Raw genomic sequence first — 22,203 nt, forward strand, 5'->3', positions numbered from 1 at the left:
TCCAGATCCCACAGCTAATTTTCTAGGTTATTACTCTTGTTCAGTATCATCTCCAACCATGGATTCTGTCATGGCAGGTCCCTTCTAGATACTTTGTGTCCCAGCAGACCCCTGCTAGATGCACTGTGTCCCAGCAGGCCCCTGCTAGATGCTCTGTGTCCCAGCAGGCCCTTCTAGATGCTCTGTGTCCCAGCAGGCCCTTCTAGATGCTCTATGCCATGCTGTACCTACACACTGCATCTAGCCAGAGTCTATAAATTCCTTTTTTGTTGCTTTAGTTTTTTTTTTGGTTTTTGAAACAGGGTTTCTCTGTGTAGCCCTGGCTGTCTTAGAACTCTGTAAACCAGGCTAGCTTTAAACTCAGAAATCTACCTGCCTCTGCCTCCCAAGTGCTGGGATTAAAGGTATATGCCACCACTACTCAACACAAAGTTTTTTTTTAAGATGATAAACAAACATTGATTACACTGCAAAGAGAGCAACAGATATGCAGTAGAAGAAAAACTACTGCCCACAGTTTATAAATATCTAAGAATACATAACTTTTTGTGGGCCAAATCTTTTTGTGGGGTACCTCAGCAGGTAAAGGTGTTTGCCACTAATCCTAATGATCTGAGTTTGATCCCAAGGAACCAGTCAGTGAAGAAGAGAGCCAACGCCTGCAAGTTGTTCTCTGATCTCTGTACATACACAATAGCATGTGCATGCCTGCACACACCTGCATCCATGCACATACACACACTCGCACACACATACACACACTAAATGTTTTTTAAAAAGTTGCTTTTTAATGGAAGTAGAAAGAAGGGCCCTTTCCTCACCCCACCCCGCTTGCTCCTCACCCTCGTGTTGTCCTCATAAAGCATGATAACAATCTGGGTCATGTAGTTCAGCTCTGAGATGGCACTGAGATAAGCCAAGGCTCGCTGCCACTGGGCATCCTGGGTCTCCTACCAAACATAAACAAATGTAAGCCAGTGCCCAAGGACAAGTCAGAGGAGTGGCAGGGAATGGAGGAAACGGCAAAAGGTCCCAAGAAAAAGGAGCACAGGAAGGCCGGCCGGCCGCCGATGACTGCAGGAGAAAAACCAACCAACCAACCAACCAACCAACCAACCAACCAAATAGTGAACAAACAAACGGCCCCAGGTCTAAGCAAGGAGGCTGCTTACATCGAGAAGTCCCCCATAACGGAAGACACTGAGTAAGGAGTGAACATGACTCTCACTGGTGAAATAGAGCCGAGTTCGAACATGGCGGCCTGGGGAGAGCACTCCACGTGAGTACCTGACATGAAAGTTAAACCAGACACAGTCAGATAACCCTTTCCCCGCCTTCTGAAAACTCCTTCCTTCCACCCAAAGACCTCTCTTTTCTATCCCAGATCCTTTCTCCTTCTCGCCTCCCCCCTACCTGTCTCAGCTTTGACCTCCACCTCCCCAGGGCTCCCAACAAGTCCTCCCATCTTCCTGCCCTCCCCCCAACCTCCTCCCAGCTCCCCTCCCTCCCACCCTCCCTCCCTCCCTCACAGGGGATGCAGCTTGTTGACAGACTCATCCTCGTGAGTTCTCTGCAGGTCAAGTAGGATTTTCCGCAGCAGTGGAAGGCAGAAGCCCACAGCAATCTCCACTTTCTCCTCTCTACTGATCCCATACTCCTAAGGGTCACAGGCCAGGAATGAGAAGCTTGGTGACACCTGTTGCCCTCAGGTCTGGAGTGTCTTCTGTCTGTCACATCCCCTCCAGACATTTCCTCAGTCAGTCTTGATGTTCACCCAGAGCCAGGAACCCTGGGAACTCTTGGGCACTCGGCTCCTTCTCCACGCCTCCTTTCTAGTTTATTCTCTCCTTCCCTCTCATTATTCCCACCCACTAGATCCCTTATGTGAGACCCACCTGGGGAATGACCACGTCAGCCAGAGCTTTGGAAAGACGGAGTAACTCGGCTGTGCCTTGAAGTCCCAGACTCCCGTTGTGTTGCACATCATACTTGACACAGTCATAGATATCAGGGATCTTACTGATATCATAGCGCCCGCTCTTTTGTCGAAAGTCACGCTCTAGTTTGCTCCAACGCTGTAGCATTAGCTCTAGTGTCTCACTGTGGTAGAGCTGCAGGTCTGAGAAGGCACACAGTAAAAAAGAGCCAGGTTTGACTTTCAACAAAAGACCCCAACAACTCTGGAGTAGAACCAGAGAGATCAAGAATGAGTGTGAAATGTGTCCATGCCTGAGACTTTAGAGGGCGGTCAGTAGTATTCATACCAACCTACAGAGCTGGGGTCTTGCATCCGTTCCCGAATCTGGTGGGTAAGGTTTTCAATCAGGGCAAATACCTGATCACAGACTTTCACGGGATTCTGGATTACAGACATGGAGTTGAGCAGAGACGTGCTTCCAGTTGGAGCCAGCTGAGAGGAACAGTTAAGAAGAATAGGCTCAGCGGCAATTCCCCAGACTTTGGCTTACTACCAAGAAAATGGCTGCAATGCAGATCTGCCTGTTGGCTCACTTCAGAGTGCTCCTACGTTCCGGGGTACCCTAGTAGTTCCAGGCCTTCAGATGAAGAGACTTCTCAGACAATCATCTATGAGTTTAAGTTTCTGAGTCCAGAGAAATTAAAGCACACTTGTACTTTACTGGGAGAGTAAACTATGCCTGGGAAATGCTGGGAAATGAAGGCGGCTCCAGATTCCCTACAATCCCCGCGCCATGTTCTGATGAGAACCAGAGAAGGCTGTCTTGCTGTGACTTCCAGCACAGTTGCTGCTGCTAGCCTGGTTCCAGCTCAAGGGTTTTGGAATTTTTTGTTTGTTCATTTTGTTTTTGAGACAAGATCTCACTACATAGCCTTGGCTGGCCTGGAACTTACTATGTTGAAGGCTGGCCTCAAATTCACAGAGATCGATCTACCCCGCCTCTGCCTCCCAAGCACTGGGATGAAAAGCATCTGAAATTTCCAACTCAAGCTTTCGAGATAGTCACCATCAGTGAGAAATGAGGAGAGCCGGAAAGATGGTCCAGTAGCTAAGAACACTTAACGCTTTTGCAGAGGACTGGAATCTCGTTCTCAGCACCCATGTTGGGTGGCTCACAACTACTTATAACTCCAGTTCCAGGGGCTCTAACACCCTCTTCTGGACTCCATAGGCACCTACACTCAAGTGCACAAGCCCACAAACACATGTACATATACACTTTATAATAGAAATAAAATATTAAAACAAGGGCTGGAGAAATGGTTCTGTGATTAAGAGCATTGTCTGCTCTTCCAGAGGTTCTGAGTTCAAATCCCAGCAACCACATGGTGGTTCACAACCATCTGTTCTAGGATCTGATGCCCTTTTCTGTCTTGCAGGTATACATGCAGATATAGAGCACTCATACACACACATCCTTTAAAAATATTAAAAGAGAATAGAAATGGAGGAGAAAGACGATTGTATATGGAATAATAAATTCTAGCTAAGGCCAGACAAGGTTTCATTTTTACTAGCAACAGGAAGCATAAAGAAAGGGAAGCCCTGGATTTTCTATTTGAAAGTCAACACTATTGGGTAAAAGGAGCAAGCCTACCCATTAGTAAGTCATTCAAGAACCTATCAAAGGGACAGGGATGTGGCTCCACTGTTAAGAATGTTCCTGCTTTTCTAGAGGGCCTGAGTTTGGTCTTCAGTGCCTACATGGCAGCTTACAACTGTCTGTAAATCCAGTTTCAGGGAATCTGGCACCCTCTTCTGACCATTATGAGCACTGCATAAATATGGTCCACATGCATACACTCAGGAAACTCATTTACATAAAAAATGTATACACTCTTTTAAAAAAAAGTAATCTATCAAAACAAAGTGTGGGAAGTAAAAAAAAAACCACTACCTGATTAAGCATAGCCTAGATACCCAGGACAAAAGAAGACTGCATTGGGCAACAGCAGTGATGGCCGCTGTGGTTATCACTATAGGCAGCATGGACTACACTACTGAACAAGCAGAGGCACCTGCATCATCTGGAAAGGGTTGCTTAAGTTCTTTAGAACCTATACTTCCTCCTCTGTAAAGATGGGAGAGGGGTAGGGCAGTTTCTAATAGTTCTCAGGCAGATTAAAAGAGGTCATTAATTCTTTGTCTCTCTTTCCATCAAACATGGCTGGCCATATGAATGCTTCACCAATATAAAATGACAACCATGTATAGTACTAACTCTGGGCGTGAGTCACTGTAAGTTCAAGACCAACCTGGGCTATAGCAATACCTTGCCTCAAAAAGAAGGAGAAGAAGAGGAGGAGGAGAAAAGAGAGGAGGAGGAGGAGGAGAAGGAAGAGGAGAGGAGGAAGGGGAGGGGAAGGGGGAAGAGGGGGAGGAAGAAGAAGAGGGAGGAGGAGAAAGAAGAGGGAGGAAGAGGAGGAAGAGGAGGAGGAGGAGGAGGAAAAAAAGAAAGAAACGCTGCTTTGGGCAAATCCTAAGTTTCACCTTGAAAAATTGAGATAGACAAAGCAAATGAAAAAAACCTTTGAAAGGAACGAGTCCTACAACAGCAGAGAGAATACGGAGAAGAGAGCCAGCCATCTCAGAGAGCAGTCAAGCCTCCAGATCATTCTAGCCCCAGTCAACACTGGACCACAACTTTAGGAAAACCTCACTAAGGCCAGTTGAGTCCAAGACTGTGAGGCAATGAACTGGTTGTTCTAGGTCATAACCCCAGAGGAGGTTTTTACTTCAATCATTGAAACACTCCTCCAATCCCAAGGCCCAGGGTCAGCTGTTTCAGAACAGAAATAAGTGTTTTTATTTTTATTTTTTTTTTTAGATTATAATATTTAAAACAGTGCATAAGGCATAATCCACATGGCATTTGATACCTCTAGCAGGGCCTAGAGCACACTCAAACACATTAATGTTTATGTAATAAAATGTATGAGATTCACACTAAGTGTGATAAATAAGGATTCTAAATAGTCTTGTGATAAGTCTAGCTGCCAAATGAACTCCAATGCCAAACTTATAAAATACTTTTCATTTTTGAACTTGTAGATAATGCAAACTGTGGATATGAATTTACCCCAAAGGGTTGCTGTAAGGATTAAACAAAATACTATAGACAAATACCCTAAAAGAGTGGCATATAGTAGGTACTATTACTTAGAATTTTAGGAATTGGGTTGCAATGTAGTTGGAGCACGGAGAGGAGAAGAGTGTGACCTGGTCATAGTCCTCAGGGCCAAAGGGTGCATCCTGCTGCAAAATGTGGTGCAGTCGCGCCTTCACACGGTGCTGGCAGCTGCTTAGGGAGTCGCTGTCACTGTCCAGAAGGCCATTCATGTTGGCACTCTTCACCATTTGTACCAAAATGGGTGTAAGCTCCCCTTCTAGAGCTAAGAGGCCCTGGAAGGGAAGCACAGGTCTATTAGCTCCTCTTCCTGCAATGTTCCAGCCTAGAGAGCCGCATGCAGACACGGAGTGAAGAGCTGGCCTGACGAGGCTGATGCCTACCACTCTCAACAGGACAGAGTAGGGATAGTGGCAATGGAAACAAACCTCTCTGAACTGGCATATCAGCACTTTACATTTCCCATCTAGCCTCCCAACTCGTTCTCTACTACAGACACTGGGGTGGTGGAAGAGAAGGCTCTATGCCACAGTGTAGAGGAATGCCAGAGCCAGGAAGCGGGAATGAGTGGATTGGTGAGCAAGGGTTGAGGGAGGGGTAAGAGGTTTTAGGAAAGGGAATAACATTTGAAATGTAAATAAAGAAAATATCTAATTTTAAAAAAGGAGCTGGACATGGCAGTGCACGCCTTTAATCCCAGCACTCGGGAGGCAGAGGCAGGTGGATCGAGGCCAGCCTTGGTCTACAAAGTGAGTTCCAGGACAGCCAGAGCTACACAGAGAAACCCTGTCTTGAAAAAAACAAAAATAAAATAAAATAAAATTAAAATAAAATAAAAAAACGGGAAAAATTAAAAAAGGAAAAAAATTTAAAAATTAAAAGATCACAATAATAATAATAATAATAATAATAATAATAATAATAATAATAATAATAATAATAGAACTGTAGGCTTACCTTTGCAAAGGCAGCAGCAGTCATCTGGACGCGGCCCTCATCAGAGGCGTAGATCTTGAGGTCATGACGGAAAGTGCTATGGAGGCGAAGCAGCCCACAGCCGGGGAAGCCGGCATAGTCACCTGGAACACAGGGGATTCCACGCATAGACTGTTACAAATATCAATTTCCCCTTTGGTCTCCTCATGGCAGCTCCTCCCTCAGTTGCCTCCCAACCCCCACCTCCCCCACCCCTGCATCTCACTCTATCTTATCCCGGCCTTGCCAAGTTTCATGGTCCAAGACTTACCCTGGCCTCCGGGATACATGCAGCGGAAAGCTCGCCCCAGCTCTTCAGCCTGAACACGGCCATCGGGTGTCAGCTCTCCACCCCACTTCAGCACCAGCAAGAGAGAGGGTGCTAGTGGCTCTCTCTGCAGATCTGAGGGAAGGAGGCCCAGTGAGTAAGCCTTCTCTAAGGAAAATGGTGAGAACACACAAACGTTCCAGCTTCTGATAAGAACATTGGTAAATGCAGAGACCATCCATAATGTCAAGAATAAGAGATCTGAAAACCAGGTATGGGGACAAATGCCTGTAATACTAGCTCTTAGGAGACTAAGGCAGGAGGATTGCTGGGAATTTGAGGTCAGCCTGGGTTACATAGCAAGATTCTATCCTTAAGAAAAAAAAAAAAGCTGATGTCAAGGCATTTGTGGCCAAGCTTCACCACCCAAGCTCCATCTCCTGGACCAACACAGTAGAAAGAAAGAACTAAGTCTCCTCACGTCCACACTGCTCAGTGGCACCCGTGTCCCATCCACCCCTGAATAAATAAATGTAATTTAAAAATTTAAAGAGAAAAGGAGGAGGAGGAGTGGGGAGAAAAGGAGTGGAAGAAGAAAAGGAGAGACAGGAGGAAGAGGGAGGGGAGGAGGAGGAAGAAAGCTCAATGGTGATGAAAACAGGAAGGAGTGCTCACCTTGCCCCTCGTTCGACGCTTTCACTCCGTGGGGGTAGTAGGTCAACTGCACCTTCCGATTAATACCTGAGAAGTGACCATACCTGCAGGGAGCAGCCGCAGGTTACTTTCTGCCCAGTACCTCAGTTCATGTTAGTAGGTCGCCGCTGCTACATCCCCCTCTGCTGTCCCCTCTCACATCTCCAGCACGGACTTCAGCTGCTCGAGCTTCCCAGTCTTCTCCTCAATCTCGGCTTCTGGCTCCTTCTCCAGCTCTGCCAACAGCAGCCTCGTAATGTCCAGCACCTCCTAGAGACCGCAGGGGTGTCGTAGGGTCATCCCTCATCAATCCTATACCTTCTCTTTCTTCTTAGACTAGGGCTCCTGACCAGACCTCCACCTCACCTGGAGCTGCTCCGGCCGCTTAAGTTTTAATTTTCCCGTCTTATATCCACCATGTTTTTCAAATAGAGCAAAAAACCTGAAGAAGTAAAAAGTAAGAAAAAATAAGCCCTTCTGGGACGTGTGCTCCCCGATCTCCTTCACAAAGAACTCTCCATATGAACTGGGACGTCCTTCCTACCTCGGGTGCGTCACCTCCATCTTCATCTTCTGCTTTGGGGTTCTATCTCCATGACGGATGATCGCGATGACACAACGGAGTTCCATCCTAAGATCGGGAGTTCCTCAGAGCCACTCTCCCACCCCAAATCCCAACCTACCCCTAGCATCCCATTCTACATGAGACATTAGGGAACAGAGGAACAGGGACCTGAGGCCAGACACAGTGATGGAGTTAAAGCACCTTGACCGATGGCCCTGGCTCTACTGCTCAGACAGTCAACAGCAGGAAAGAACTGGTCTGGCTTAAGGAATCCCAGATTTTATGCAGGCCACTACATATTTTAACGTTTGCTTACATAGTGCCAGATGTGGTAGGGACAATGGGAATGTCCTCAGCTTCTGTGGGGATGGACCACGGTATCTGGAACTGCGGGGCAAGCTCTCGCATAATAGTGTTCCTAGAAGGTGAAACATAACTCGGATGAATGAAAATGGACGAGCAATTGTATGGCAGAAGCACTCTCTATGTCTCTCTCTTCCCCCCCCACCTCCTCTCTCTCTCTCACACACACACAAACATATACAATCGTGCAGCAAAAAAAAAGCATTACTATAAACCCTGAAACATCCAAACAAATATCCCATTTAAGGCAGAAATAAATGCACGGCAATGATGAGCAAGCTAACCTCAGTAGTAGACAGGGAGTTCAACTTTATTATTTTTCTTTTCTTTATTTTTCTTTTCAGACAAGATCTCATGTAGCTTAGGCTGGCCTCTACCTCACTAGGCTAGCCTTGAACTCGAGTCTCTTAATTCTACCTCCTACAACCACAGTGTTGGGATTACAGATACGCACAGCCAGGCCCAACTCTCATATTCTTCTATCTTTCTTTCTTTTTAAGTTTATCTTTCTTTATGAGTGTTTAGCCTTCATCAGTGCCCTGTACCCACAGAGCTCCAAAGAGGGCATCTGATCCCCTAGAAATAGAACTGTGGATGGCTGTGAGCCACCGTTTGGGTGCTGGTCCCCTGCAGCAGCAGCAGTGCTCCCGGCTGCTGAGTCTTCTCTCTAGCCCTGCTTTTGTTTCTCTAATACATGTGTGGGAAAAAAAAAACTTTTTTTTTTTTGGAAACAGCCTCACTATGTACCCATGGCTGTGTCAAAACTTACTCTGTAGAACAGGCTGGCTTTGAAGAGGGAGATTTGCCTGCCTCTGCCTCCCTAGAGCTGGGATTATAAGTGTGCTACCAAATCCAGCTTGAAAATTTTTTAATTAATAATTAAATTTGTGCATGTGAGGGGGGGAGAGGGGGGGAGGTGTGGTCATGTGTGTGTGTGTGTGTGTGTGTGTGTGTGTGTGTGTGTGTGTGTGGTGTGTGTGTATGTGTGGGCATGTGTGTGTGTGTGTGTGACATGTGTGCATGGGCACAGGTGGTCAGAGGACACCTTTCAGTGCCAGTTCTCTCCTTCAGCTTTCACATGGCTCCAGAGATTGTACTCAGGTCATCAGGCTTATTGTCACCTGGTCCACATCTCTACCTCTCACATGTTCTTTTTCAAACAGTCTCACTGTGTAGCACCAGCTGGCCTGGAACTCACAGAGATCTCCTACCTCTGCTGCCATTAAAAGCACACATTCTTCTTCTTCTTCTTCTTCTTCTTCTTCTTCTTCTTCTTCTTCTTTTTTCTTTCTTTTCTAAAGATTTATTTATTTATTTATTTATTTATTTATTTATTTATTTATTTATTTTTCTCTTCAAGACAGGGTTTCTCTGTATATCCCTGGCTGTCCTGGAACTCACTCTTTAGACCAGGCTGGCCTCGAACTCAGAAATCCACCTGCCTCTGCCTCCCAAGTGCAGGGATTAAAGGCATGCACCACCACTGCCTGGCAAGATTTATTTATTTTATGTATGTGAGTACACTGTCCCTCTCTTCAGACACACCAGAAGAGGACACTGAACCTCCACTGCAGATGGTTGTGAGCCACCATGTGGTTGCTGGGAACTAAACTCAGGACCTCTGGAAGAGCAGTCAGTACTCTTAACCCCTGAGCCATCTCACCAGCCCCCTCACATATTCTTTTTGTTTTGTTTTGTTTTGTTTTGTTTCGTTTTTCGAGACATGGTTTCTCTGTATAGCCCTGGCTGTCCTGGAACTCACTTTGTAGACCAGGCTGGCCTCGAACTCAGAAATCTGTCTTCCTCTGCCTCCCGAGTGCTGGGATTAAAGGCATGTGCCACCACGCCTGGCTGCCTCACATATTCTTAATAGTATATTGTTTTCACATGTAGCCCAGGCTAGTCTCAAACTCACTATGTAGCAGTTGACCTTAAACTTCTATTTTGCATGTGTATGTGTGTAGGTGGGTGGGTGGGGTTATATCCACGTGTACAAGTGTATACACCAGTCTGTGTGTGCTGGTGGAGGCCAGAGGTCAGGTGTCTTCTTTGATCACCCTCTAGCTTATGTTTTAAAACAGGATCTCTCATTGGTTGACCTGGAGCTCACCAACTACCTAGACTGGTGGGCCGGTGAATCATCTCGTCTTTGTCTCTTACTGCTGGAATTACAGGCTGCTCCCAACTTTTACATGAGCTCTGGGGATCTAAATTTGGGACTTCACACTCACACAGCAAGTGCTTCAATGACTGAACTGAGCCATGTTCTTAACCTTGAAGTTAAATTTCTAGTTCCTCTCCTGCCCCCACGCCGTTGTTACCTTCCAAATGCTGGGACTCAATGTACTGCCACTGCTTTTGTGAGGGGCTGGGGATTGAATCCAGGGCTTCAAGCAAGTGTTCTACTGAGCTACACCTCCCGCTTTTGTTCAGACAGGGTCTTGCTATGTAGCATAGGCCTGCCTCAGAGTTGAAGCTCTCCTGTCTTAGTCTCCTGAATCCTGGGATTATATGTGTGCACCACCACAGCCTATTTTTGTTTTGTTTTAAGACATGGTCTCACTCTGTAGCCTCTAAGCTAGTCTCAAACCCGTGGCAGCCGTTCTACCTTAGCCTTAGCCTCGCAGGTGCTGACTACAGGTGTGCACCATCATACCTAACTCTTTTTCTCTTTGTTTTGGCTTAGGTTGTTTGTTGGTTGGTTGGTTTTTTTGAGGCGGGGCCTTTCTGTATATCCTGACTTACCTGGAACTCACTCTGTAGACCAGGCTGGCCTGGAGCTCACAGAGATCCACCTGCCTCTGCCTCCAGAGTTTTGGGATGAAAGGTGTGGGCCACCACACCCAGCCCAACTCTTAATAGTATGAGGGTTTTTTTTCCACTAGTTATTATGTGCATAAGTATGCATGGTGTGTGTGGGTACATCTGTCACGGCACATGTGTGGAGGTCAGAAGACACACCTGTGGAGCTGGTTCTTTCCTTCCATCCTGACACAGCTCCCAGGAGTCAATTCACACCGCTAGATGTGTAGAGCGTGCACTGTGTCCTCTGAGCCATTTTGCTGCCCTTAACTGAATTTTTTCCACCTCTTTCCTTTCTTTTTTGATATAGCTCTGACTGGCCTGGTTTCATGATGTGGATCAGGCTGACCTGGAGCTCACAGAGATCCACTTGCCTCTGGCTCCTGAGAGCAGGGACTAAAGGCATGTGCCACCACATCTCGCCTAACAGTGCACTGCTTAGGCTAGACAGTCCTTGGTGACTATGGATGTTCACTACAGTTATCATTCCTTATTTTTAGAATGGTTTAGGTATTGCAGACTATTTCAAAAGCAAAGTCATAGTATTTTCATAGTCAGTAAACTAAATATAGTTATTACACATGGAAAAGAGAGGCGATCTGTGATAGCCACCACTGTTAGCAGTAGTCATCTCTGAGGAGTGTGGTGGTGAGGGACCAAGGGGCTGAGACATCCTGCCTCCTTTTTTTTTTTTTTTTTGACTTTTGACTTTTGAATCATTTTAAAACTTTTAAAATAAAGCAAAAGCTGTATGTATTTATTTACATATACAGTCTTTTATATTCCAGGATAGCTTCCAACTTGCCATGCAGCTGAGGATAACCCTCAATGGCTGATTCTCCTGCTTCCACCTCTACCGTGCTGGGACAGCAGGCACGGTTTACACAGAGGAAGTTCCCCAATCCTATAGCCCATGCTCTAGTCCACTGTGTCTCTTACCCCAGAATCTTGGCACAGTCATCATAGTACTTCATCGAGTTCTTGACAAAGCTAAAGCCATTGACGTCACACACAAAAGAGTGACCATTGGCCCGAAGAAGGTCAAATCCACAAACTGTTTGCTGCAAAAGCACAAAGGCAAGGAGATTCAGAGGAGCTCTCAGATCCTTCTCCTGTCTCCTTCCTCCATCTCACAACCCTACAAGCCCAACCTTACCTTAAAAGCTACGCAGACCTTCCTGGCCACCAGCTTTTCCATGGCGGTCAACATGACTGGATATCGAACCTCTTTCCCCTCACTGTCTCGTTCAACCTTCCCATCCAAAGCTGGAGACTTTCTAGCTTCAGCATGGGCATAATCTGGCCCCACTGTGTACACCTGCAGGTACATAGCACCACTGAGTATGCCCACAGCTCACCCTGTATATGAGAAGACAGTATGAGCACTAGGTCTGTAGACTAGTCCAGAATCAAAAACGAAACTCTGCTCAGCCACGAGTGGTGGCCCCCGCCTGTAATCCCAGCTCAGGTGGCAGAGGCAGGAGGAGGTTCTTTGTGAGTTCAATGCCAACCTGCTCTACACAGCAAGTTCTAGGTCGGCCGGAGCTACATAGTGAGACCCTGTCTCAAAACAAAAACAAAACAAACAAAAACCCCTCTAAACATTAAGAATACAAAGAATGGGGTCAGAAAGATGTGTGCTGGCAAGCCTGATGACTGGAGTTTGGTTGCCAAAGTTCAGATGGATGAAGGAGAGAAGTGGCTCCCTTGAGTTGCCCTCTGACTCCACATGCTATGGTGCACACACACACACACACACACACACACACACACACACACTCTCTCTCTCTCTCTCTCACACACACACACACAAATAATAAATGTAATAAGACATTTTTTAATAAAGAATACAGAGACTGATATTTTTGGTACTGAGTCTTATTTCTCCTTAGGACTCTAGCTGTATTGTTTAGCCCTAATAAACTAATAATTTACCAACTTTATATGATTTACTGTGGCACCTTGCTCTTGCTCTGAAAGTGAAAATGAGAAGGTCTCTATCTCACTTGTTATCTTTACTTGAGTACTAAAGCCAACTGAAATCCTGTTCTATCCTCAAAGCTCCCATTCACACAGGCTTCCCAGCCACCTCACTCCCACCCTGACACTTGTGACATCTTAAATCTCTGCATCCACCATAACCTTAACATCTGTGCCATCTGTCGGCATGAACTCCTCATAGATGTATGATCCTGTCTTCCGCACACTGCTCTCAGGAGAGTACACGCTGCTCCGGCTGCCGATCTTTAGGAGGAAAAGAAGGGGAACAATATTGCCTCAATCTCCAGGCTTTATCCACAAATCCCTTCTCCTTCCCCAACAACCGCATTCTGTTCTTCAATGTCCCAGATTCTCAAATATCTTCCCACCTTACGGAAGAGGCGCTGGCTTCCTCCTCCAGCAGAGCTGGGGTAGTAGATGTAAACATTGTGGTCCTCTGCACTCACTGGCTTCTCCACAAAGGGCTTGGGAAAAACAGCTCCATTAACCTCCACCTGGTCTTCACCTTCTATCAGGCTGCACTCTGAAAGATGGGCGTGTGATCGTTCTCGGGGCCTAAGGTTGGAAAGTATTTCCAACTTCTACTTCCCTGGGGTTTTAATCTATATAACCTTTAAATTTTTATGACCATGTCCTATAACAGATATGCTGATGCTTACATATGGTATTTAGATATAATAGTATCTATATAACAGTTCAAAGGCTCTGTCTAAAGACCCACGAGTCTACTTACAATCCAACAATCAAAGGCCCACACAGATATGTATACAGGAGATGTTTAAAGGACAAATACTGGGCTAAATCATGAATATCAATCAGGGAACAATCAGACACAGCCAGGTACTCACCCTCAGGACAGGCGGGGTCACGGTTGAGGACAGCATATCTTGGCAGATCAATACCTTCCTCCTGTAGGATCCGGTACACCTCCCTCCTATCATCCCCAAATAAATTAGCCAGGTAGAAAAAGTAGGGCTTACTCAGGGGGAGGCTAGGGGTTTTATTTGCACAGGGGACCAGAACTCAATAGGATATGATACCAAAAAAATAAAGTGAAACATATTTGTTTGACTCTGATTATTCCAGAATAGGCTCCCTAAAATGGGCACTTCAGGGCTACCCACCCCTCTGGTCCGCAGGAAGCCATACCTATCTTGGATGTAATACTGCATGGCCAAGTCATTGATAAGGAAGGGGTTTCGAAGCTTGGAGTAAGCCACAGCTTTGTCGAGAGGAAAGCCTGTAATGGAGGGGAATATGGAGACATGAATAAAGAGAGAGGCGGTGGGCGTGAGGCGTGGCAGGAGAGCCAGCAGCCACCACTGAGCTCTTCCACACATCCCGCCCCGAGCTTACTGGCCCAGCTCCTCAAGTCTAGGACATCCATTAGGAAAAATGAATCCAATTACATGGAAGAGCTAACTCTAACCACGAGACCTAAGTGTCCTGCAGTCTCCCTGTGAGGCTGCATCATGGGCCTTAAGCCACACACAACAAACCCTGAGACAGGAGGCTCTCCTGTCTTCACTGCTCTCCTGTGTGTTGAGAGGCCGACGGCCTCTTATGAATGGTATAGCAAGGGTTCCATGCCCACCGCCACTCATCCTTTCCAGTTCCTAACCTTTGGAGTGGAAAGAGATGAGGCAGTGGCAGGACGGCCAGTTCTCCACAGGTTCATTTAGGATCACATCTTCTCCCAGGATGACAACGGTCAGGTAGTCAAATCTGCAGAGTCGCTCTAGAATTTGGGTCATTGGCTTGGACTTGGATTTCTTGGTCATGGCACAGATGCCAACAATAATTTGAGGTTCTGGGGGCTATAGAAAAGAAGTGCTATCAAGAATTCCAGATTCCCACCTATGTCACCTCCAACATTGTCACACATCTTTCAAGGGCAGTCTCTTGTCGGGACTTTGGACCTAAGGGATAAAGGATGACTACCACAGAAGAAACACTGTAGAAAGGACTTCTTCAAAAGAAGAAGTAGTGACCATAAGACAAAAGGAGGAGGGGCATTTGCACAGGGGTTTCAGAGCAGCAATCCACCAATCTCTACTGACCCTCCCCAAGGCAGGATAGAACCTGTTTATAAGAGGGAGTCTTGTAAACAGGGGCCCCAACACCAAGCCATGTCCCTTTGCCTAGACTTACCACCTCATCCTCCTCGTCCTCAAGGAGTTCACTGTCACTCTCTTCTGTCCTCATGCCTATTCCACAGGTGCCCAACCCCTCATCTCCAGCTCCAAGGAAGAAGTGGGCCGTAGTGCTCTCGTCCTCATTGGCCGTCAAGGACCACATCCCCGCCGGAACACCCACTCATCCCGCTCTGCAAAAGAGGGTCCCCTATTAGTGTAGAATCCAAGCTCCCTTACAGCGGGCAGGGATAGGATACAGGGAGCTAGACACTGAGAGGGAACTATAAGGGTACAAGAGGGAACAGAAACGAAGCTATGGAAAGGACCAACAAGAAAGGAAACTATGTGACTTGACAGGACTAAAGAGGAGCAAGAGGGAAGCGATGACTCCTTTCCTCCCCTGTTTACCCGACCCCAGCCAAGAACTGGTAAGAGGATCAGCAGCTTAAGCCTTACAGTGCTGGCATGTCACTGATTCTGCCAGCAGGAAACAATGTTAACTCCAGGCAGCAAGGAGAAGAGGCAGTTCTTCCAGGAAGGCTACTGTTGGTTCCTACCAAGAGAAGGTTAGACCGACATTTACTTCAAACACAGGATTTATTCCACAATATTCTCAGCTCTCTCCACCCCCACAGCACTGCTAGAACCGAAGGTTCACTCAAGGGCAGAGGAAAGCAAAACTCAGAGGTTTTTGCCTTTAAACTCCATCTTCATTATCTCATGGTATTAATTCGACAAACATTTACTGAGGACACCCTCCACCCTAAGCATTGTATCAGAACATTAATATCTGTGCATCACTTTCTCCTTCACCCCCAACACCTTAACAGACAGATATCCAAATTCACAGAATCAGTTCAAGGAAAGAAGTCTGGTGCTGGTTGGGGGGTTGAGATAACCATCCACAAAGCAGTTTTCAATCCATTCTCAAATTGAAATCTCAATGGTCCATTCACTGTCCTCTAGGACTGCCAAACCAATGCTGGTCTAGGACAAGGTCCTCCATAGCAGCAGCTGCATTGGAAAAAAGGTCCTATTGGTAAGACTGTCTTATGAATTTGGATCAGCAAAAGCAGGCAGCTCCACTTCTGCATGCATACACCTAGAGTTTTAATGGAAACTCTAGTGACTCGCTGTACCAGAAAGACATCTGTCAGGAGACATTTCTGGTTATTAGACAGGAAAGGTGCTACGCTGGTATCTCATGAGCAGACGACAGGAATGCCACAAGAATTCTAAAATGTATATTCTAGCTCAGGATCGATCCTGTCTGAACTGTTAGCATCACCAAGGGGGTTAGACTGCCATGGGAAGACTCTCCTACACAGGCGAATGCACACAAGGACATTCTTCTCTTTTCTATATTAAACTAAAAAAAAAAAAAAAAAAAGAAAGGAAGAAAGGAAGGCAGGAAGAAAGAAAGATAAGAAACATACAAAAACATCTCCAGATGCCACAAGGAAAAGAATGGAAAAATATGATGCAGGATATAGAAAAAAACCCTAATACTAAATTTTTAAAATGAAGGAGGGCCAGCTAGATAGATCAGTGGATGGAGGCACTAGCTGCCAAGCCTAACAATCTGAGTTTGGACTCTAGGACCTACATGGTGGAGAGAGAACTGGCTCCCACAGGTTGTCCTCTGACCTCCACAGCGTGCTGTGGCTCCACACACAGATGTAGCAAACATATAAGTTAGATGCAACAGTTCCCGACTTCAAACTGCCAAGGATGTAACACAATTCATTTGCATAAATACCATGTGCTATTTATGACTGCAAAGGCAATTAGTACAGGTTTGCTGGTGGGTTTTGTTGTTGTTTTGAAGCATCTGTTTTACATGTACAGGTGTTCTACCTGTAGGTGTTTATGTACACATGTATGTAGTGCCCATGTAGGCAGAAGAGGGTACCATGTGCTGGGAATAGAACCCAGGTCCTTTGAAAGAACAAACAGTGCTCTTAATCACTAAGCCATTTTCCAGCCCCCAGTTAGTAGTAGTTTAAAAGTACACTAAATTCAAGCATGGTAACATATACCTTTAATCTCTGAACTTGGGAGGCAAAAAGCAAGGAGATCTCTGTGAGTTCAGAGCTATCCTGGTCTACATTGTGAGTTCCAGGCCAGCCAAAACTACACAGTGAGAGCTGTGTGAAAAACAAAACAAAATAGAAATAGGGGCTGAAGCAATAGCTCAGTGGTTAAGAGCATTGACTGCTCTTCCAGAGGTCCTGAGTTCAATTCCTAACAATCACATGGTGGCTCACAACTATCTATAGTGGGATAAGATGCCCTCTTCTGGTGTCTGAAAATAGTGTCAATGTACTCCTATAAATAAAATAAATAAATACATTATTTTTTCAAAATGGACTGAAAAGATAGCTAATTTGTAACCGTGGCTACCTTTGAAGAAAAGAGAACAGCAGTAAGACTTTCTCATGACACCTATACAACTTGGCCTATAAATAAACGTCTATTTTCAAAGCTCAAAAAATGACCTGAAGCAAAGACACACAAGGCTAATATTTGCTAGTTATAGATTGTAACAGTATGAGCAACTATTATTATTTTCCAAAAATAAAAGGAGTCACTCAGCAGACATTTTCCATGTTCCACAGCAGTTCTCAGAAACACTGACAACTCTAACGAAGCCAAGAACTCCTTGATTAAATTAACTTGCTACAGAGTTATAAAGCCTTCAATAATTTCTGTGTTTTAATTTAAAGTTCTTCCATGATGATAGGGTTGCAGCTTTGATTAGAAAACTGTAAATGACCTTCATGTAGACTTCAGTCTTCTCGGTCCTCATCATCTGATGCCTATTGCTCAACCACCACAAGCCCAGCACATTCCTCTACGCAGCTCCAGCTTCTCCAGTTATGCACTGCAGCCTGCACACACGCACTCCTCCTGACTGACGGACCATTTCTCTGGTGCAGCCTGCACACACGCGCTCCTCCTGACTGACGGACCATTTCTCTGAATTCCCTTTCAGTGACCTAACCGTGGCATTCCCAAAGATATCTCACAACTTCCTCACTTAGAATTTCACCACACTCTTTGTCTTTTTCTAGAGCAGGAGTCCTCCTCTTGTCTAAGATTCCTCACCCCGTTGCCCTCTGAGTCTTCCCTGCTTTGTTGTTTTGTTTTTGGTTTTAAACAATATCCAGCCATATTCTTGGAATTCTATTACAACTCTGTAATGGGAAATAACCGGATGGAGAAGTCTGTTCTCAAACATAGACTGAAGGAAGACGAAGGTCCAAATTCCAAGTTAACAAAGCAAAAATAGAAGCCTGACAGGAATAGCTATGACAGGGCCAGGGCTTACGTGGATGCACTTCTGGGACAAGCTAGGGTTTTAATGTGATGTTCCCAAAACCACTTTTCTGCTTTCTGTGTTCTTTCCCCTTTATCGTCTCCTCAAACTTTGTTGCATAAGAATTCTACACTGGGCTAAAGGGCAGTCTTACTGTGGAAGGAAAAGAGGGAAGGGCTTGGGGGGGGGCAAGGAGGCAATGTAGGGAACATGGATACTACATCAGACCTAAAGAAGGGTATCCAGCAAGGTTGAACTGTGACTGCTTTAGCTCTTAGGATTGAGAACACTCACATAGTTCTCTACTTTTCTGGAATCACCTTGCATTTGAGAGAGGCTCCAACAATGGTAAATAAAACTATTTACTTCTCACAGCACTACCAATATTAGACTTTCCCACCTTCAAAAGTGAACCCCCAAGCCTGTGCGCCTCTTTTTTACTGGTTATTTTGAGGCAAGGTCTCACTCCGTAGCTCAGACTTGACCTCAAACTCAGTCTCTCAAGTGTTGGGATTACAGGCATGAACCGTTCTGCCTGCTTCCACTTCCTTCCTAGGGCAAGTTTTTATGTTTCCGACATATTCCTTATTCTGACACGAGTTTGCTGCTTCTTCTCACTATCAGCTCACTCATCCTACCCTCTCTCCCCGCCTGTGATAATGGCTCTTCACTGACTCCACTAGCCTTACTCCCCAACCTGACTGCTGCACCCCAATCACTAATTAATGCAATGAATCCAGCCGATTTTCCCACTCAGTGACTCCCAGAAGTAAACAACACTTCAAACCTGCACATGAGTCATCACCCTTGTTAACACTTTTTTTAAAAGACAGAATCTATGTAGCTCAAGATAGCCTTGAACTCAGAATCCTCTTGCTTCAGCCTCCAAGGTACACTTGGTAGCATCTTTCCGTTAATGATAAACACTTAATGATCCCCTATAGCGCCCGAGGGCCGTTCCTTCCTCACACTAGCCTTCCAGGAGGTTCACCTCCTCTCCACCGTAACCCCAGCATTCAGCAAACCCTCTCCCCGGCCAGCCAGTTCCTTCCCTCACCTCCCCTACATCCAGCCCCGCTGGACCTTCCTTCCCACGGCTTCTAGCGCACGACCCTCTACCTCGGCCCCCTCCCCTACAACCCAGTCCCTCTCCTCCTCCCAGAGTCCCCAGCTCTGCCCCTGCAAGCCTTCCATCTTCCCAGGTTCTCCTTATTACTCCCTTGGACCCCTCCACACCCGTCTGCTCTCCCACTGACCCCCTCGGCCGTCCTCTCTCTCTCGGCGCCGGGTCACGAATCCCGCCCTCCCATCCAGACTGCACTCGCTTCTGCCCGCCCCCGCCGTCCCCGCCTCGCTCTCCCTACGCTGACATTGAGGCCTCCCGGCTGCGCCACTCCGAAGCTGTCCCCACCCGGGACTACCCACGGCCCCGAGCGCAGGCCGAGCCCCTCGCCGAGCCCACCCTTCCCGATACCGCCCCCAGCCCCAGCCACTCCCCCACCGCCCCCGGCCCGCACTCACCCGCCTCCCTCCGCTCGCGCAGCCGAACCTGCCGGCAGCGACACCTGACAGCGGCCCAATCAAAGCGCGACTTCTTTGCGGTCCCGCCAATCCGCAGAGGGCGCGCACCGGCAACAGTCAGGCTGCGTTGGCCGGAGCCTCAGAATGGAGGAGGGTGGCTCCTAGTGGCCGCACGGGGGAATGCAACCTGATGCTGCTCTGCCTCTTGATTTCCTACTGCGTTGCCTGCCAGTCCACAACCTTGGTCTCTAGAAAGACTAACCAGCGAGACCAATGGAATGGAGACACGGGGAGAAGAGGCAAAGTTTGTGACGTTGCACCTCCTCCAGGCGGGGGGGGAAACCGAGTCTTTTTTTCCTGTAAAGCAAAACAAAGTGTGATTAAAGATAGACATAAGCTGAAAATATAGACATAGCTGAGAATCGCTAGGGATGCTGGAGACAAACGCATAAACAAACAGAGAAGCAGATAGAAGTTAAGGGGAGGAATAAAGAAACTAATTTGTAAAAGATACAAGAAAACGGTGGGCAAGGAAAACTGAGAAAACTGGATTCTGTCTCCACATCCTGCTTCTTCTCTGTTCTCTAGCCTTGGAATCTGAAACGCTGGGTTTGAATCCTCCTCTTATCTTTAAAACCTCGTAGCCTTGGGAAAGTCACTTGACTTCCCAGAGGCTCCACTCTGCTTATTTGTAAGGGTGGAACTAAATACTTAATATACATACACAGTGCTGCTGCTTGTGACAAAGTGCTTGAGAAAATTTAAGGGGAAAGAGATTTATTTTGGTCCAGGGTTTCAGGAGTTTTGCTCCTTAGCTCCATTGCTTGGGCCACGAGGAGAGGCAGAACATAAATGGTGGCTGGGTAAAAGCCACTTGCTTGTTGGCTGACAGCAAGCAAAGAGGGAGGAATGGGCAAAGGGCAGATGTATTGTCCAAGGCATGCTCAAAGGGACCCACTTTCTCCAACTAAGCCTCACATCCTCCCTTTCAGCATGTCCCAATAATCTTATCACATTATGAATTCATCAAGGGATAAATCCATTAATTAGAGTAGAGCCCTTTTGAGCTTTTTGCAATAGCTGGTAATTAACCAAACCCCAATACATGAGCCAGTAAAGAACATTTCTTATCGAAAAAGAATTGATGATACTGATGATATGAAAGCATTATTTACGCATATGTTACTGTTGACCTTGAATCTTCATTTAGGAGTTTGAGTGCCCCCATTTGTTCTCTATAATTTTGGGAACCTAGGAATTGTCCTAGTTAGATGCCTCATCTTACTGAAACCTCTGCCCCAGGCTTCCTGAATTGATAGAGATAGATTCTAAGAGCAGAATCTACAAAGAATCAGTGATAGTTAGGGCTCAGACTCATTCCTCTTCTACCACTCCAACCCTGGGAGCGAGTAATTACCGCAGCTCCCAGCTGTAAACAGCCTCCAGCGACCCCACTGGCATACTGAGCCTCACAAAGAATTTAAAAAGTGCACAAATCGATGAGCCCTCTTGGAAGAGCTATTGTTTCCCATAGGAAGGCATTTTCCAAATTTGAATGACTTCTCTGTACCCTGGCTGCCTTTACTTCTTCTGTTAGCCTCTCTTCCCACACCCCACCTCCTGAACACCTTCTCAGCCAAATAATAGCCCAATTGCTCTCGAAGACTATCTCCTCCTTTTATCTGGGTAAATATACACCATCCCAAGTAATTATATTCACTTACTCATACCTACTCCTTAACCTGGATAATGAACACCCACAGCACAGGTAACATTTTTTTTCCCTCTCCAAAAATAAGGAAGTTCCACCAGTAGATCTCTATTCTTGGAAAATGTGTTATTTTACCAAGAGAAGAGGCTTAAGTAATGGAGCCAAAAGTGAAATGGATTCTTTCTAAGGATACTCACCAATGAGAAAGGTCAGAAAGGAGACATATGGGGTGGGGACTTGAGGGAAATAAAGGAATGTATATTAGTTGGGCCAGTGGGGATTATGAAGGGTAATTCTTTTTCCCAAGTACTTTCTTACAACTTCCAAATATCTTACTGTCTTCTGGAACATCAGGAAGCTGAAGGTAGACATATTAATGGCAATATGTCTGCTTTGCTTTGGCTGGCCCTCCGCACCCAAACCTCAGGTCTCTATCTCAGCTTCAGCTTTCATTCCCCTTCCTGCACTAATAAAAGTCAAGTTGCTCCTAGCCCAGCACGTAGCTGTGGAAACAAACCCTCTTGAGTCTGAGTATGCACTTCGCAAAAGAGAGAGCGGACCAGGAAGAAGACAGAGACTCCCTGATGACCTTATGCCCTTGGATACTACCAGCCTTCACACTCCAGATTAAACTGCCTTAGCAAGCCAAGAGAGGAAGCACGAGTGGTTCGGGAGACCTGTGCCTGCCTGTTCCATTCCACACCCAGTCATCTCACCACACCCTCCTCCTCTCTTTATATTCCCC

At 46.3% G+C, this 22,203-nt stretch overlaps 1 protein-coding gene across 48 annotated transcripts in view; it reads right to left on the reverse strand.

Annotated features, from left to right (window-relative positions):
- Ppip5k1 (diphosphoinositol pentakisphosphate kinase 1) overlaps positions 1–20,100 on the reverse strand; it is a 45,097-nt gene extending 24,997 nt beyond the window's left edge. For 25 of the 48 annotated variants that reach the window (XR_001783061.2, XR_001783060.2, XR_001783058.2 and 22 more), the window contains exons 1-23: positions 19,748–20,100; positions 15,364–15,460; positions 14,924–15,098; positions 14,394–14,589; positions 13,922–14,012; positions 13,621–13,706; positions 13,141–13,295; positions 12,914–13,015; positions 11,928–12,089; positions 11,711–11,832; positions 7,923–8,024; positions 7,586–7,672; positions 7,408–7,483; positions 7,202–7,311; positions 7,024–7,106; positions 6,352–6,483; positions 6,063–6,184; positions 5,198–5,380; positions 2,269–2,410; positions 1,896–2,119; positions 1,530–1,657; positions 1,173–1,287; positions 843–950 (exon numbers count right to left, since the gene is read on the reverse strand). Coding sequence is in view for 41 of the 48 variants with exons in the window: in XM_011239618.3 (XP_011237920.1) it covers positions 843–950; positions 1,173–1,287; positions 1,530–1,657; positions 1,896–2,119; positions 2,269–2,410; positions 5,198–5,380; positions 6,063–6,184; positions 6,352–6,483; positions 7,024–7,106; positions 7,202–7,311; positions 7,408–7,483; positions 7,586–7,672; positions 7,923–8,024; positions 11,711–11,832; positions 11,928–12,089; positions 12,914–13,015; positions 13,141–13,295; positions 13,621–13,706; positions 13,922–14,012; positions 14,394–14,589; positions 14,924–15,070 (2,673 nt within the window). In the remaining 7 variants the exon portion in view is untranslated. The other 23 variants (XR_001783068.1, XR_001783066.1, XR_001783064.1 and 20 more) reach the window with 15 other exon arrangements.
- Between the last annotated feature and the right edge of the window lie 2,103 nt (positions 20,101–22,203).

This window comes from Mus musculus, chromosome 2 (assembly GCF_000001635.26).
Source record: "Mus musculus strain C57BL/6J chromosome 2, GRCm38.p6 C57BL/6J".
Classification (NCBI taxonomy): Eukaryota; Metazoa; Chordata; class Mammalia; order Rodentia; family Muridae; genus Mus; species Mus musculus.